General features: G+C 42.2%; 2 protein-coding genes across 4 annotated transcripts in view; one reads left to right on the forward strand and one right to left on the reverse strand.

Moving 5' to 3' along the window:
* Window positions 1-1,599: 1,599 nt before the first annotated feature.
* Window positions 1,600-10,012, reverse strand: MIEN1 (migration and invasion enhancer 1). The gene is made up of 4 exons (XM_042477237.1): window positions 9,879-10,012; window positions 6,023-6,120; window positions 4,174-4,250; window positions 1,600-3,526 (listed from the first exon to the last, which is right to left on the reverse strand). Exons 1-4 carry the CDS (start codon window positions 9,956-9,958, stop codon window positions 3,443-3,445), a joined length of 339 nt encoding a protein of 112 aa, XP_042333171.1. The 5' UTR covers window positions 9,959-10,012; the 3' UTR covers window positions 1,600-3,442.
* Window positions 10,013-10,017: 5 nt separating this feature from the next.
* GRB7 (growth factor receptor bound protein 7) overlaps window positions 10,018-17,867 on the forward strand; it is a 95,980-nt gene continuing 88,130 nt past the window's right edge. The window contains exon 1 of one of the 3 annotated variants that reach the window (XM_042477235.1): window positions 10,018-10,154. Coding sequence is in view for 1 of the 3 variants with exons in the window: in XM_042477231.1 (XP_042333165.1) it covers window positions 16,782-16,866 (85 nt within the window). In the remaining 2 variants the exon portion in view is untranslated. Of the gene's footprint in view, window positions 10,168-16,643; window positions 16,867-17,867 lie in introns of those variants that run through there. The other 2 variants (XM_042477234.1, XM_042477231.1) reach the window with 2 other exon arrangements.

Below are 17,867 nucleotides of genomic sequence, written 5' to 3' on the forward strand. Positions count from 1 at the left end.
AAAACTGGCAAAACAAGATTCGAGTCTTCTTTTCTTAAAAAAAAAACCATGAAATTCATGGAGTTGTCATGTCAACAGGCAAATTGAAGGCACACACGTACACAGAAGAGCACAACAGTTCCATTTGCATTTTCTACCTCAAGTAATGATTTAGTTCTAGTGTTTTTTGACATTTTGTTACTGGCTAGAAAGTTTTAATTTTTTAAAAAAGATTTCCAGCAGCACCCGATATATAATATGCAAATACTTTCTGAACAGTCCTCCCTCCATTCTTGTGGTTTTCCTATCTGCGTCCCTCACTTATGGACGAGAGATGAACGGACGAGGAAATAATGGGGCGCATGCTTGAGGCGTGCGCACATGCTCCTGCAGCCGCACGCCTATATTCAAGGCAATGGGGCTTAAATATATGCGAAACTCCGTTTTCACCGGGGGCGGGGGGCAGGGGCGGAACAGATCTTCCACGAAAACAGAGGGTCGACTGTATTTGGATACCACTTGTGTTCCTAAACCCCAATTCTCTTGGTTAAAAAAACTGGGAACAGCTAGACAAATGGGCTAGGTGACTGGTCTAAGTTGATTATCTTGTTAAACAGGAAGACCCTGTTGATCTGATGGGTTAGGGACTGGAGGACTGTCAGAAAGTGGAATTAATTGAAAAGTGGAACCCAGGTTTTTTTAATTTGCAAATGCATTTTGGCCACTGAAAACATAAACGATACACTATATATCACATTGGAACGTATGCAAAACCTAAGTTAGCACTTTTGTACTTGTTGTGTGACCTTGTTTCTGACCTATGGCAACCTTATCATGGGGTTTTCTAGGCAAGGTTTGTTCAGAGGTTTACCACTGCCTTTCCTGGAGGCTGAGAGAATATGACTTGCCCAAGGTCAATCAGTCGGTTTCATGTCAGAGCAGAAACTTGAACCCTGGTCTTCAGAGTTGTAGTCCAACACTCAAACCACTATGCCACACTATACACACACAAGTGTGTGCAAATGGTCCCAAGCGAGCCTCGTGGGCAAGAACTGGCAAAACAGCAAAACCCCTGTCAAATTAATGGAACTTGTCTGTGATTTGCAAGCATTAAAAGAATGAGTTTTAAGAAAGTGAGGTGTCAAAAGACTGGGAAGCCTGTAGTTGTTAGTAACACAAAACTGAAGTATGGACATGTCCATAAAATACACTGCAGCTTTTGCATTCTATATACCAGAGCCAGCACAGTGTAGTGATTTGAGTGTTGGCCTATGACTCTGGTGACCAGGGTTCAATTCTTAGCTCAGTCATGAAACCTACTGGGTGACCTTGGGCAAGTCACATTTTCTCAGCCTCGGGGGAAGGCAATGGCAAACCTCTGAATAAATCTTGCCAAGAAAAGGTTCACTTTATAGTCGCCTCAAGTACGGAATGGCTTGAAGGCACATAACGAGAGGAGGGCCTGCAAGAGATGCCTTTTAGATTTGGCTGAAAATCTTGCCTGTCTCTCCTCCTCAAATGGCAGGGCACCCTTCTCTCCTTCCTCCCACTTCTTACCAAAGTTTTAACAGCTCCCCCAACCTTCCTTCACCCAGTCCAAACACACACATTATTCATTACGAGTGTTTAACTTTTTGCCTCTTTATATAAACTGGATTATGTAACATTCTCAACACATAAATTAAGACACTAAGGAGAAGTAACAGTATTGACTTTTTCTTCACTTTTCTGCTCAACAAGGGGTCTTCATAATATTTAGCAGCAATATTTGTTTCTAGCCACAGCTTTGGTAGATGTGCGAAAATCTCCAAAGGACAGATAAAAGAAGTGAAAACTGATAAAAACTCTAAGTCCTAAAACAGGGTGCAGTCACAAATTTAGACATTAGGCCAGATGATGTATATGCAGAGCTGTCTTCACTCACACAAAATAAAATAGTTGGCATGGAGCCACTGTTCAGTGTTTCCCTACCCCATTCTGTGTCATTAGTTACGATATCCATTGGTGGGGAAACATGACAGTAGAATGAGGCCACTGCATGTTTTGTGTACTAATGTGACAGGGAGGAGATATGAGTCTGCTGAAAGAGACCAGTTTGTTCTGTACACGTTTTGTTTTTAACTAATGTGCACATAAAATCCAATTACAGATATTTCACTGATTACAGTGGAATAATTTCACTCTTGAAATCTATGGCCTTGAAAATACTTCATCTTTGGCTTGATAATGCCTGAGATTAAGGCAAAAAAGTGTTAGCAGAAGACTGAAAAAGGAATTTGCAACAAATGAAATGTCTTTAAAGTATAAGAATATGTGCAGATTACTTGCCTAGTGTGATCCACACCAGCCAAGGGAGCTAAAGGTGACCTTTTAAGCAGCAGGCAATTCCCAACATGTAATGGACGGTTTGTTAAACTTTTATGGGCCTTGTCAAAACAACGTGTTCAGCCCTCTCTCCTCTCCTCAAAAAGCTAGTCTAACTGCAGAGATCTGCATCCAATGTCACTAAAAAGTTCTTGGTTCCCCAGCCCAGTAGCTGCCAATAATAAACAAGAAAGGAACAGGACTTTATGTAGAAAATTCCAGTGAACTTCCTCACACCATTCTATTGATTATCTGGGAAGGATCTGACAGTGGAAAATGTGTAACTTTCAGCTGGGCTATAAATCTCCACTTTAAAGCCAAACCTGGGCAGTAGTGTGGAACATGGGTGGAAAAATGTAACTGCAGTATTGCTGTGAGAAACTTTCACTCACAGTATTAGAATAGCAACAGATTTTCCACTCTGGAGCACTACTTAAAGAAAACTGGTCTTCATACCTAAGTTGGAGGTGTGTGAAGTTGTTCAGAATTTTCTGCATAGCACTAGTCCTGTCTAGACAGGGATGGCTTCTAGACTTTAGTAAAGCTTTGTGCTAGCACTTGAGATTTTGTAGTGAGGAGAAGATGAGACACTAGCTCATGCTGGCTCCAGGTTAAAGGAATGTGAAAAGCAAGGGAGGAGGGAGACAGATGATATCTCAGAATGAATCACAAAAGTCAGGAAAAGCAGAGAGTATCTAAGTTTTGATTAGATTGGAGGGGTGGGGAGACTTCACTCTTGCACATACAGATGATGTCAGACAAAAACAGCAATCAAAACAAAATCCATTCTGGTGTTTAACAATGGGGAGGGGGAAGGGTGTTTTGAAAGTATTCTTGAAAAGAAAGGCTGACTGACCCACTTATACAGCAAGCACTCTGATCTCCATCTCTTTCACTGCCCCTCCCCGCCCCAAGTGGCTCAAGTTCTTGTTATAAGGCTTTGAATACAAACAACTCCAAATCATGATGACTTCACTTCTACATGCTCCCGGCCCCCTTCATCAAACTTAGCAAGGCAATTAAACCTGCAGTCAAGAGGTGGAGGCAAGGAGGGCTGGATAGGTAGAAGATTGAAAGATGTGGACTAGAGAGAGTGAAACTAAAGGATGACACAAGGAGGTCGGCTCTTGGTGATCTTCTCAAGTGGCTCCCCATTACTAGCCCTACGAATGGCTTCAATGAGCTGGAAAAGAGAAAACAGTAAGTGTGAATTCTTTGGATACAGATATGCTACTGAGTAAAATCTTTACTAATAAAGAAAGTAAGATTTTGTTATTTTAAAAATACTTTTTAACAACGAAGAGGGGAAGCTGCAGTCTTCCTTAACTTGGATAAGACAGGGGAGATGCAGTTTGGCTTCACTTTAGAAGTTAAAAAAATAACTTGAGTAATGAAATACAGTGGGACCCCAATGTTCATGGAGGTTAGGGACAACCATCCCTACATGAAAAAGGAAAAACTGCAAATATAAATAAATGTAAACAAAAACTGAATGCTTCCTTCCTTCCCCTTCATAGAGAAGGTAAAGAACACTTCTCTAGTAATCTCTAGATCTTCCAGTGTGACTCTGTGGTCAGCCTCCACCAGATGTTGATCACAAAATCACAGTGGAGAACCTAGGGATTCCTAGATAACATATTAATCAAATCTGAAACTTATCTGCTCTACGAAATGGAAACCAGCAAATGTGGGGGGCCAACCGTACATCTCAGGGAAAGGGTAATTACTAGCACTGCAGGGATTATCTCATACTGACTGTTGCTATGGTCTTTCAAGCTCTGGCCCAAAGATATTGACTTGAGGGATTGCATGGTGTAGGAAAGAACTCACATCTTTCTCATAAGGGAATCCTCCAGTCTCAAGTTTGGAAAAGATCAGCTGTCCATTTATTTCTATTTCAAAAGCTCCTGTAAGAAAAAAAAGCAGCATGAAATGATGGGAGAAACAGAAAAACTGTGTGCCAGAATCAGATGAACTGTGGCGCATCATGTCCAAGATGAAAGAATTGTCTCCTTGTCCAAGTCCCAGGTATCAACTCAATGTACAGCTTGGAAAACATACCGTTTTCCAAATCTCCAAGCCAGAAACAGTTTTTGCCTAGCTATTCGAGATTACAAGGACATTTTGCATAAAAGCGGTGCAGTCCTCAAGAGGAAAGTACAAATTAAACATTCAGGAGACAGGCAAGCCACATGCCAGAAGAGAGCCAAACTGTCCTCTTTCTATTTGCTCTCCCCCTTCCCCAGGTTAAAAAATCCTCAACTCCACCATCTTGTAGCACCTTTGAAACTAACTGAAAGAAAGAAGTTGGAAGCATGAGCTTTTGTAGATTTCAAAATACTTTCTCTAATGCTACGAAAGCTTGTGCTGCCAACTGTACAGACTAACACAGCTATATTTTTGAATTCAGCAGCTAGAAAGTCTATTTAGGCAGGGGTTTTAAACTGTACTTCAGACTCCTGCAGTTCATCAGACACGGATCAAAGATTTCTCAATGAGAAGATTAGTAAAGAGGAACAAAATTACCCGAAAGCCAGCTTGCCACTACTAAGCAGTCCCAGGGAAATATTAGATGCATTTTACAGTGCACACTAATCATACTAATTGATCAGTGAGGCCCCACAAGCCAGTTTTATGAGAATTCACAATACATCTGAGAATACTTATTCTTCCAAACCCCTCACAATCGACGGGGAATCCAGAGGAGGTATGGAGGAGTTCCTTAGCAAAGGAATCTGCATGAGAAAAGTTTTCTCAAAGTAAAAAGTCAAATGGCAGACCCAGTGAAATTCAGGCTGCTGCCTCCACAAACATGAACCCAGCTGTACTAACAGAACTAAAATATTCATACCAGAGAAGAGTGGGAGAAACATTGTCTCAAACTTTTCTTTTTCTTTTGTGGCTCTGCCAGCCTCTTTTCCCACAAGGGACTTCTGCCCCTGCCTGCCATGGGAGTGGGGGATTTTTAGAAGACCTTGTGGCATATGGAAAAAAGAAGGATTAACTCTTCTATCCCCCCATGAAGGTTTTGCGTTGATTTAACTGCTGAACTAAGACTCCATGAGAAATAGAGGGCTCAAATCCCTACTGAGTCATGGATACCCACTGGGTCATCTTGGGCAAATCACTCTCACTGTGTTAAAGGAAAGCAAAGACAAACCTTACCTTCCCCCATGATAGGGGTTGCCATAAGTCAGAGTTGACTTGGAAGGCACATAACAATACCCATGGCAATTAAATATGAATAGAAAGTTTTCCTAAGCCTGTATGTCATGTAGGGATGGCAGGGCCAGATGTAAAGGCCTGAAGCTTTCACCTCCTGATATGTTTCACAGTCCTGCTACCTTCCACAGCAACATTGAATGCTATGGTCCATCATGCTATGAATGAGACTTTGCTAGTTGTTACTACTGTCATAAGAGCCAGAGTGATGTAGTGGTTTCAGTGTTGGGCTAGGAAACTGAGAGACCAAGATTCAAATCCCCCCTCAGCTATGAAAGCCCACTGGGTGACCTTAGGCAGGTCATACTCTCTTAGCCTAAAGGAAAAGCAAGGGGAACCTCCTCTGAACAAATTCTGCCAAAAACATCCCATCACCTTAGAGTTTCAAGTTAGAAATGACTTGAAGGCACACAGCAATGCAACTATTGTCAGCCTAGAAGTTTGCAAGAGAATATACCTGTCCCTCCAAGTCGGGATTCAATCTCCACATCAGGATATTCTTCTTTTACTGCATTTGCCAGCTCTAGATAGGCAGATTCAAAACCACAAGGTTTGCTGGGGAAAGAAATTTGGTCAAGCTGTCAAAGGGAAGCTGAAGATCAAAATGGGATATTTGTTAAACTCAATAGGGACTAGTGGGAGAAAATATTTAATGCTAGTATATGACAATTGGGAGGAGGCTGTTTATAGGAAACACACAGTTTGCTGTCCATGAAATCAGCCTTTAAGGGTAGTACAAAATAAATTATTTGTAGTCCAAAACAACCTCCATTCTGTGGAAATATTTCCGCCTAAAGAAAATACCAAATGAAGTGTACTGTATTTGCCTTCTCTGAATCTCTGAGGAAGTACAATCAGCCTTCTGTATCCACAGATTCTGCATCCATGGTTTCCCCCAACCGTGGCTTGAAAATACCCCCCAACCCCGGCCTTCCTTTTTTTGCCATTTTATTTAAGGGACACCAAGTTACTATGTCATTGTATAAAATAGGACTGGAGCACGCACAGATTTTGGTATCAATGGGGGCAGGAGAAACCAAACACCATCAGAAACTTATGGCCCACTATATAGCACTTTGGGTGTATCTACCCTGCAAAAATAAAACAGTTTGATACCACTTTAACTGTCATGGTTCCTGTGGAAGCCTGGGGTTTGTAGTTTGGTAAAGTACCAGAACTCCCTGACAGAGCAGGCTGCATACCACACGAATGGGAATTGGATATCCAGGGGGTCCAGCTAAAACCAAGGGCCCACTGTGCTCTAAAGTCTTGAGGGGAAAGGCACACAAGCATGGAGACAAGCCATCAGGCTCCCTCTATATGAAGACAGATAACAATCCTCTGCCTGCATCACACAGTGCCTTATACCAGTTTCCACAACGGATATACAAAAATCTGGAATGAAAACGTGTCTCCAAGTTGCTGAGACGGGGGATCTTTTTCCATTACTGACATTTACATTTGGCCCTCCACATTTGTGGCTTTTACTTCTGCCGCTTTGATTATTGGCGGTTTTGATTAATATGTTCTCTCTGGGAATCTAGGTCCTCCAACGCAACTCTGTGAGTTGACCATAGAGTTGTGCTGGAAAACTGAGACGTTCCTAGAGAAAGCACTTCTCTAACCACTTGTAGGTCCTCCAGCATGATTCTACGATCAACCTCTGGCAGATGTTGACCACAGACTTGCAACTGGAGATTCCTAGAGAGGTGTTCTCTGAGGCAAAAAGAATAGCGCTTTTTTATTTGAGGTTTTTCCACATCCACGGGGGTCCTTCACCCCTAATCTTGGCAAATGTAGAAGGAACACTGTACTTTGGAAGCTACTGTGAACAGAGAAATTGCCATTTTGTTTGAGCCATTTTCCAAAGCACTGCACCTGCTAATGAAATTGTACAATAAACTTTGCATTCACTCCTCCTTGCACTAGAGGCAGAACTGGGGTAAACGTAGAAAGAAATGTCCATACGCAAAGGGACCGTGCAGCACCTTTGAGCCTAACAGAAGGAAAGAAGCTGATAGCATGAGCTTTCATAGACCTGAGTCTGCTTCCTCAGATGCTTTCCTCACTCCATGCATCTGAGGAAGGAGGCTCAAGTCTACAAAAGCTCATGCTACCAACTTCTTTTTTTCAGTTGGCCTCAAAAGGTGTTACAAGATCCCTTTGCATACTGATTTTCCAGATTAACACTGCTTTGTCTTTGAAGAAAACGTTAAACCACAGTTGCTCCGTGTGGCTCAGTGCGAGGGAATATAGTAGTGGTTTGTTCTTATTGATTCATTTCAAGGGTTTATAGCCCGCCGTTCTCCCACAATGGGGTTCAAGGCAGGTTACAATAATTTAACAAGACAGAAGTAAAAACACGGAGTACAAAAGTTAAAGAAATAATTAAATATTATTAATATTAAAACAAAAATATAAATAAATACAGGTACTGTTGTTTTGTGCCTTCAAGTCCCTATGGCAAACCTATCATGGGGTTTTCTTTGCAAGATTTGTTCAAAAGGTTTGCCATTGCCTTCTCTTGAGGCTGAGAGTAGTACAGAATCATAGAGTTGGAAGAGACCACAGGGGCCACCCAGTCCAACTCCATTCTGCCATGCAGGAACTCACAATCAAAACATCCCCAACAGATAGCCATCCAGACTCTGTTTAAAGACCTCCAAAGAAGGAGACTTCATCACTCTCTGAGGGACTGTCTTCCACTGTCAAACAGCTCCTTGTCAGGAAGTTCCTCCTAATGTTGAGGTGGAATCTCTTTTCCTGTAGTTTCAATGCACTGCTCAGGGTCCTGTTCTCTGGAGCAGCAGAAAACAAGCTTCCTCCCTCCTCAATACGACATCCCTTCAAGTATTTAAACAGGGTTATCATATCACCTCTTAACCTTCTCTTCTCCAGGCTAAACATCCCCAGCTCCCTAAGTCTCTCCTTGTAAGGCATGGTTTCCAGACCCTTCACCATTTGGTGGCCCTCCTCTAGACACGCTCCAGCTTTTCAACATCCTTTTTAAATTGTGGTGCCCAGAACTGAACCAATATTCCAGGTGGGGCCTGGCCAGACCAGAACAGAGTGGCGCTATTACTCCCCTTGATCTAGACACTATACTTCTATTGTTGCAGCCTAGAATCGTATTGGCCTTTTTAGCTGCCACATCACACTGTTGACTCGTGTTCAACTTGTGGTCTACCTGGACTCCTAGATCCCTTTCACTTGTTGTTTAGCCAGGTGTCTCCCAATCCTATATCTATGCATTTCATTTTTCCAGCCTAAGTGCAGTACCTCACATTTCTCTGAGTTGAAATTCATTCTGTTAGCTTTGGCCCAGCTTTCTAATCTATTAAGGTCATTTGAATTTAATATGACATCCCTGCAAGTATTTAAACAGGGCTATCATATAATCTCTTAACTTTCTCTTCTCCAGGCTAAACATCCCCAGCTCCCTAAGTCATTCCTCATAGGACATGGTTTCCAGACCCTTCACCATTTTAGTCCTGTCTTTGGACACACTCCAGTTTCTTCACATCCTTTTTAAATTGTGGTGCCCAGAACTGGACACAGTATTCCAGGTGGGGCCTGACCAAAGCAGAATAGAGTGGCACTATTACTTCCCTTGATCTAGACACTACATTTATTGATGCAGCCTAGAATTGCATTGGCCTTTTCAGCTGCTGCATCACACTGTTGGCTTAATATCACTGATGGATTTTTGTGTTTGTTAAACATCCGACACAGCTACCCCTGCATGTTTACTGTTGGCTTATGTTCAACTTGTGGTCTACTAGTACAGTAATAGTAGTAGTAGTAAATAATTGTATGGTGTAATGCACTGTGACTCTGGTGACCAAGGTTCGAATCCTGGCTCAGCTGTGTAAACCCACTGGGTGACCTGGGGGGGGCAAGTCACACTCTCTCAGCCTCAGAGGATGGCCATGGAAATCCTTTTCTGAAGAAACCTGCCAAGAAAACCCCATAATAATAATATTTATTTATACCCATTAGTCAGAAATAACTTGAAAGCACACAACAACAACAACAACAACAAAACAACTTTTATTTATATCCCACTTTTCCCTCCCCCCAAAACAATTCATAAATAAAAGAGTATAAAGATATAAAAGCTCTTGGAAACAGTTTAGTTCAATAATCTTAACACGTTTCCCTCATAAAGCCCTTAAAAGGCGAAGAGGCCAAAAAGGGCGCGGGCGGGCCCTCAAAGGAAACGGCGACGCCATTTTGTTTTAATCGAGCGGAGTGGGCGTGGCCTGCGAAGAAAAGGGGGCGTGGCCGCACTCCTTTCCCTCTCTCCCTCTCACCAGTACTCCACTACGATTCGGACGCCCCCTCCGGTGGTGGGCGGGGCCTCGGCGGCCGGCTCTCCAGACCCGCCGCTCATGGCGCGCTTCTTCAAAGCTCTCGTCGGCCCCTCCCAGAGCTTTACAGCCTTGCCGCGGCGTCGACGCACTGAGGCCTAGACTTCCGGTGGCGCCTCGCTGTGTGTGGCTACTTCCGGTTTTGCCTTTACGGAGAGAGAAAGAGAGAGAGAGCGAGAGAGAGAGAGAGAAGCCATTGGGAGCGGCGTCCCGCATCACGTGAGAGGGGCGGGTAACGTTCCTTCCTCTCGTCTTGCGACTCTTGTTTGTTCCACTGCTCCCGGGCGCGCGAGTGTTTTAGCGACCCCTGGTGGCGCGTAGCGAGAAGTGCAGCCTTTATAAGGGCAAGTGGAGTTCTGGTCTCCCTAGTGCAGTGCTCTTTAAGAGCTTTTGGACTTCAGCTCCCAGAATCATGGCTGAGGCTTCTGGGAGATGTAGTCCAAAACCTCTTAAAGGGCACACTTAATGATTCCTACATGTTGATGCTCCAAGGTACTTTGGACTTCCAACTCTCTGGATTCCTGGATGTTGGTTCTGGGTGTTGGAGTCCAAAATGACCTGGAGAACCAAACAAAAAACCAACAGTGATCATACCTTTATTGGCCAACCAAAATGTGCAATGTACTTGTTGAAATGCGCAATGTACTTCAGGCAAGACGTTACAAACCAAACAGGAGGGAAGAAAAGCAATTGGAGATGTTAGTCAGATGCCCACATGTTGTTTCAGTCCTTAGTAAAGATGTTATGATGGGGAGGATATCTTTTGCAAGCAAGCCATACAGCAATAGGGTCCAGAGTCCAGGAACCTAAAGCCCATTTGCATCTCAACAGGGACCCCCTTTTGTCATCCAGTATGTCTCCATTCCAGTGAAGTCACTGGCCTCTTTGTAGACACAGAACAATCGATTCCTCTCAGTGGTTCCCAACCTTCCTAACGCCGTGACCCTTTAATGCAGTTCCTCATGTTCTGGTGACCACCCAAACCCATGACATTGTTTTCGTGGCTACTTCATAACTGTAATGAAATAGGTGTTCTCCAATGGCCTTCTTAGGCGGCCCCCATGAAAGGGTCATTCGACCCCCACAGTTTGGGAACCGCTGGGCTAGAGCAAGGAGACATTTTGCTAGAGGAGCAAGCAGGGTTCTTACCTGGTCGCTCAACATTGGATCAGGAGCTCACCTTAAAAAACATTTGCTGAGAAATATATGGCCTCATATACAGGTGAACTCTATGCAGCTTTTATCGACTTCAAATCAGCTTTTGATTCAGTTGATACCCAGTTATGGAGAAAAATGCAGGAACTATCTATAGATAAAAGGCTGCTAACACTCATTCAGGGCTTCTATACTTATACGAGCCTTAGAGTTAAATATAATAACAAGGGCCACCTCACTAATACTATTCCTACTCCTAGAGAAGTTAAGCAGGATTGTATTTTAGCCCTTCTATTATTTAACCTGTATATTAACTCTTTGATTGGGTTCTTAAAAGGGAAGTCGTTCCATTTGCCTCATTTGGCCCATCACCTCATATCTATTCTGCTATACGCAGATGATGCTATCCTACTATCTTATACTGAAATCGGCCTGAGAAGACTACTTAGACAATTAGCTATATACTGTTGTAACAAAGCCCTGAGGCTAAATTATAATAAAACTAAGGTATTAGTTCTTTCCAAGAAAAAAAATAGTCATAAATGGCAAATAAACGGTGTAAAAATCGAGCAGGTAAACAGCTTTAAATACCTAGTACTGTAGTAGTCTTTCAGGCATCAGGGGCATGGGAACTCCAAGCAGAATTGGCAATTAAAAGTGCATATAAGAACATGAGAGCTTTTTCTATGCCAGAGGAGGGCAATATATACCCGCTGCTATACAAGTTTTTGAAGCCAAAGTCATCTCAATCTTGCTACATGGAGCCCAAATCTGTACTTACAATAACTTTGATAAGTTTGAGATATTACAGGCAACATTTCTGAGAAGCATATTTTCAGTACCATGTTGTGTGTTAAATGCAGCAATGCGCCTTGAGGCGGGTCTGATCATTATCAATGCACAAGCTTGTGTTCTGATAATTAATTTCTGGCTTAAATTTATGTTTATTCCATGTGGGTTGGCTCTGCTGGTTTTATCAGATAATTATTCCTCCTCCTGCTGGAAATTGATAAACAGTATCTTGAGTAATGTGTGGATTCTCTCAGATAACTCTGATACAAATGGGCTACGAAAGGGCAATATCATCCTCTAGGCAGCATATCTGGGATATAGAATTACAGAACTGCAGGGGGGAAATTAGGAATATCTCAGGCCTGTTACAGACTGCCAAAATAAAGCTGCTTCAGGTCTCTTTGGAGGTATGCTGTTTAAATGATGCATGCATCCTAAGAATCCAGAAGCTGCACCAAAGCTGCACTCTGGTGCTTAGGAATGGAGTGTGGCTTTGGCGCAACCTCCGAACTATTAGGACCCATGCATCATTTAAATAGCATACCTCCCAAGAGATCCGAAGCAGCTTTATTTTGGCAGTCTGTGACAGGTCATAGTTTTAGGAAGTTTGGAAGTGACTTTTGCTAGGCCGACTTATCTGGCCAAGGTAACAGCACCCAAACTTAGGGCAGCCTTCACTGCAGCCCTTTTTAACGTCACACCCTCTACTGTTTCGGAAGGAAAATATAAGGAGCTCCCTTATGAGAATCGGACATGTTTATGTTGTGGTGCTGCAGTTGAATCACTTCTGCACATCGTATTGCACTGCCTATTCTATCAAGGTGTGCACTCCTCTTTAATTTACCCAATTATACAAAAATTCCCAGGACGAACAGCTGATTACTACTTTACTTCTTGAGGATGTAGGCTCACAAATAACTGAGAACATGGCTCGATTCTGTGCAGCTGTCATTGCTACACGCAGGCAATGTACTGGTATATTTGTAAGTTAGCTTTTACTGGTTAATATTAATATATTTGTGAGATACTTTGGCCAGAGACCATAAATAAAATTGATTGATTGATTGATTGATTGAATTGCTGTTAGACAAACAAAGTCCCTCTGCCTCCCACGTTGGCCATTGCTGTCTGGGTGAAGGCTGAAACCAAAGTTGAGACAAACGCTGAAGGAAAAAGCCTTAGAGTCCCTTTCACTATACGCACACATACACACAGTGAAGGAGCCTCCAAGTTTTACCCTCAACTTATCTACAGGTCATGGCAAAATCCATAATTTTGGCCCCAAAACCTGCCCTCAACTTGTTGACTTATAGTCGACTATATACGGGTAATTGTTCCAAATCCATTATGTTTTCTGCTAGTAAAATAGTGTCATCTGCATATCTTCGATTATTGGTGTTACTTCCTCTTATCATCATTCTTCTTTCTAAGTTTAAATCTGCTTGCATCTCTTGGGTTTCTCGCTCTGTGTATGACTGGCATCTCAAGCATAATTTTGCTTGCATGGGAAATTAATGCTATGGTCCTATAGTTGCTGCAATCTTTTGTGTCTCCTTTTTTGTAGATGGGCATGCATACTGAGCATTTCCAGTCTGTTGGCCAGTGTTTTGTTTTCCATATTTGTTGGTGTATTTTAGTCAACACTGGAGTTGCTTCTCTGTGTGTAGATTGACGTTTTTGTGTATTTTTTTTCAAATCCTAAACTTATCTCATGCAGACCGTATGTGAATTTTTTAAAAAACAGTGAAGAAGCAGGTAATTATCCTTTCTTCCTCGTGTCCTTTTCCACTTTAAAACCAGTCTACCTGTTTCAGAGCTTGGAAATATTACCTTTAAAAACTCTAAATTGCCAGAAACCCCAGCTTTTCAAGCTCTGGGAAAGACAGTTTTGTTGTTGACATGTTGGCAACACTATGAATGAGAGACTACCAAGAATTGTGGTTGTCATTGTCAACCGCCGTGCAAACTCTGGGCTTTGATTGAATCTATCCACCTGTAATGCAGTCTTCCTCTTTTCCTACTACCTTCTACTTTACCAACCATTATTATCTTTTCTAATGGACCAGTGTTATCTCATGGCATGTCCAAAGTATGGCAGCTTCAGTTTTTAGTAGTCCATGGTATGTCTAGAATGCTTCTCCAGCCCTAAATTTTAAATGTGTTGATTCTCTTCCTGTCTACTTTCTTCACTGTCAAGCATTTACAACCATATATAGAAATTGGAAAATACAGTTGCCCTTCCTAATTTGTGGCATTCCTTTTACTTGGAAGTCTTTATGGTATATATGTTCCAGGCTTTCTGACACTTTAATTTTTTTCCACTCAGATCTTTTGATTTTGAATTATTATACTTTCCCTTGATTATCGGTGTTGTTTTGCATTTTAATGATGCACTTTTTGTGTGTGCCCTGAAGTAACTATTATTATATGTGTGTTTAGTTTCCTCAAGTAGAGATGTTTTCCTGGACATCAGTTTTTAACAGAAAATTTGGTACCAGAGACAGAAATAACAAGTAAATAATAGGTTCCTCCACCAATGAAAATTAAAAACAAAAAGAAAGAAGCATTTAATCATGAAATAGCAAACTTTTTGTTAAAAAGTAACAATATGCACACGTGAAATTAAACAACCAGTCACAAAAATCAGGAGAAAAACGGAATGCTCCTGTCATTATAGTGCAATTGCACGAAGATTTTCCCATGATGCCATGCTCATCCAGTACTTCTTCCCTGAATAACCTGGAATTGTCCCATATCTTCTTATTTGCAGGGAAACCCTGTGAATGGTTTGCCAGTAGAGTTGCATTCATGCTCTTGCGAAGGCATAGAAGCTAATAGCAGTGTATTCACACTATCGTGGAGTGCTATTGGGGACCTGTTCCCAGACTGTACTTCAGCACAGAAAATTTGCTCTCATTGCTAGGTTTGTTTTCGGAGTAGATTTCCGTCTTAATTTGAAGTATAGGGCACTATTTTATTTGAACTGGATATATATCATGTTGTTAAATATAGAAGTTTTATTTTATTCTGTTTGGGACAAAACCATATTTTTCGGACATGTGCAGTAGCATGATAATGATGCATGCGTGAAACAGCCACTCACAAAATATTAACGATACAGCAATGCAATTGGCTTTTGTATGTGGAACATGACTGCATTATTTTTGTTTCCCTTTTGTTATAGCGTGAGTGCACATCTGTGAGGAACTATAGATTGCTATAGAGCTAATAACGCAATTGTTGTGGAATTGGCTCTAGTGTGATAAACTCTGAGACTGGCTACAATAGGATCCCATTCTTTCCCAACTCAAGCTTTATTGTATTGTTCACTGCAGAGATGTTGCAGCAGCCTAGCACTGAAAGTCTGTGTTTCTCCAGACCTCCTTCACCATGCTCCCAATGCTGATATTGTGAAAATCCTTCTAGTTAGACAGAGAACAAGGAAAAGAAAAAGACCAGGCAGATATAAAACGATTTTGTGAAGAGGAACTTTAAGAGGCTTTATTAACTGAGATATGTTTGTATTTTATTGTGTTTTGACTTTGCAAAACCTTTCTATTGCAAGTTTTGTTTTTGTGTTTTCAGTACATGGATGCATAAGGTAGAACTCTTGCAACTCATGACAACTTGGATGTGAAAATGCATATTCTGGCCAATTGAAAAAGTACGTGCAGCTCCTCTATGAAAAAGAGTAAAGGCAGAACACTTTGCAAAGTCAGGGAAGCCATTTTGTAATTCCATGGTTAAGCATTTGTTTTCCCCTAACACATATTATGTAATCCCTTCTCCTTCCTTTTAAAAATCTCTTCATTGCAACAGTGAGTGTGGAATGTGCTCCATTTCTACATTTCCCAGATCATAGTTTGATCCCATTTGTTAAGCTGGGTCTAACTTAGACAAGGTAGAATGGTCAATTCCAGCTGCCATATTGTTATTCATGATACTTGGAGGGGAATGTGTGTTGAGGGCTGTTGGTTGCCTGAAACCCTCCCTCCGCTGCCCAAAAGCTGAGAGTGAGATGCAGTCACTCTTCTTCTAAGAACTATAATAAAAAGAGCCTCCCCGGATACAGCAGGCTGTGAATTCCCCTTGTTAAAAGTTTATCAGCCTGGGTTGAGTAGAAGATGAGAGGGATATGTTAACTCTTCCCTTTACCGCAGCAAAGGAGATTTGTTTGGACAAATACTCCATACAGTTACATGACCTCAGGTGACTTTCGGTATGCCTTTACAAATAGCTGAATGTTACTTGAAGAGCTTTAAAATCTGGTTGGTAAGGAGGTCCTCTCCCCTCCCTGTTTTTTGGGCTATAGTCTGTAGTTGGCCTGACTTGGCCCTGCCTGTCTCCATCTCTTACATGGACAAAAATAGCTTGACACCCTCTGCCGTTTGAGCTGCTCAGTGTCTCCAGATGACTTCTCTGTTCCATAAGGAGAGTGACCCAGACAGATTTGACCTGCATGCGGTAGAGCAGCTGTGGCTACCTTCTTCTTGATGGTCCTTCAGGTTAATTATGCATCTTGCGGGACTGAGAGTAAGGGATGAGAAGGGAGGGAGGGGGGCTGTAAGAAGATGGGATGGGTACAGAGTGAGCCATGCCGGATGGATCCTCCATAGTCATCACTATTTGAAACATCCAGTCCTGTCATCTTAGCTGAGTGTGAAGCATATGGGATTTCAGCAGCCAGGAGAAGGGAGGAGGTTGAGGGCGTGGAAATAGCCCTCTACGCAGCAACAAGCAGTGTCTCTTTGGAATAAGGTGGAGAAAACAGTGGCGGAATCCTAGCCAACGGGACCACTCAGTTAAAGAAGGTGACCTGGAAGTTCTTGCTTTTGGACCACGACAAACACTAGACCCAGAATTTGCAGTAGAGGGTTACTGTAGGGGTGGTCTTCTGTTATGCGTGTCTGGAAAAGCACATACCCGCCGCAAAACACCCGCCTGCCCTGGGCAAAGGAGAAGCTGTGCTGCTTCCCACTACAAGGTAAGCGCTCATCTCCGTGGGTGGTGGTGGTAATGTCATAAAGTGTGAAGGCCGGGCATGACCACTATGCTCTGTCATTTGGAAGCTAAGCTTCTTGGTCTGTCCGGACGGGCTGTTTGTGATCACTTAGAGAGTGAGGCAAACGGATTCATATCTTCTCCAGGATGGAACCTATAACCTCCTGATGGAAGATTTATTAAAGGTTAGCTTGAGCAAGCCTTCACTCAGCTTGGTTGCTTGCCTGGTGTGTGTAGTTACTCAAAGGTGAGAAGAAGAACTTTGCATCTGTTCAGTGGTGCCATGGTAATGACTTTTTTGGAACACAGGAGCTACTGCTTGTTCTACTTATAAATTGCCTCTTTGTAAATGTGAGAACACAAAGCTGTGCCTCTTTGTCGAATGACGTCAGGTACCTGCACTTAGATTCAAGAGTCAAGACTGTGTCATTATACCTTTGAGAACATCATGTTTTTCATTCATATATGTGCTTGGGCAGGAAAGGGGTCATCTTAATAAAATGGCAGAAAAATACTTTCTGCAGCCTTGGGATGCTAAATTGTTTAGTGGTCTGACAAGGGTTTAAAGCAGCTTCGTACATTCATGTGTATGACTGTGTGCTACTGTGTGCATGTGTTCACATAAGCAAACATATTTGTACTTGTGGTTGTAGTGTGTGCCAGTGAATATATGGTCATCTTTGTTCAAGGCTTCAGGTTCATATTTGCACATATGCTTTCTCTTACAGAGAATACCTTGCAAGAGAGCTAAACAGTGGTTCAGGGTGAAAGGTTTTCTTCCTGTAGTGTGTAGATATGTTTATCTTCTGCTTTTGCTCCTCATTAAACAGGTTTTAGAAGCGAGATAGAACCCTGCCAAACCTGTTTCCTGGAACAACAATGGGATGGTTTTGTACGACCACAACCATAGATCCCTTTTTCAATCCACCTTATGAAAAACAACTACCAGAGCCCTACTCTTTAGTGCTTAGTCCTTCAAATTCT

The sequence above is a fragment of the Sceloporus undulatus genome, chromosome 6 (assembly GCF_019175285.1).
Source record: "Sceloporus undulatus isolate JIND9_A2432 ecotype Alabama chromosome 6, SceUnd_v1.1, whole genome shotgun sequence".
In the NCBI taxonomy this organism is placed as follows: domain Eukaryota; kingdom Metazoa; phylum Chordata; class Lepidosauria; order Squamata; family Phrynosomatidae; genus Sceloporus; species Sceloporus undulatus.

Bases quoted from the DNA above. Each gene is read 5' to 3' on its own strand.
- MIEN1 (XM_042477237.1), bottom strand. From the start codon at position 9,958: ATGAGCGGCGGGTCTGGAGAGCCGGCCGCCGAGGCCCCGCCCACCACC. The intron at 6,121-9,878 runs GTGAGAGGGAGA...TTCTTTCCCCAG, and splicing joins CGAATCGTAGTGGAGTACTG to CAAACCTTGTGGTTTTGAAT. The intron at 3,527-4,173 runs GTGAGTTCTTTC...TCTCTTTTCCAG, and splicing joins GATTCCCTTATGAGAAAGAT to CTCATTGAAGCCATTCGTAG.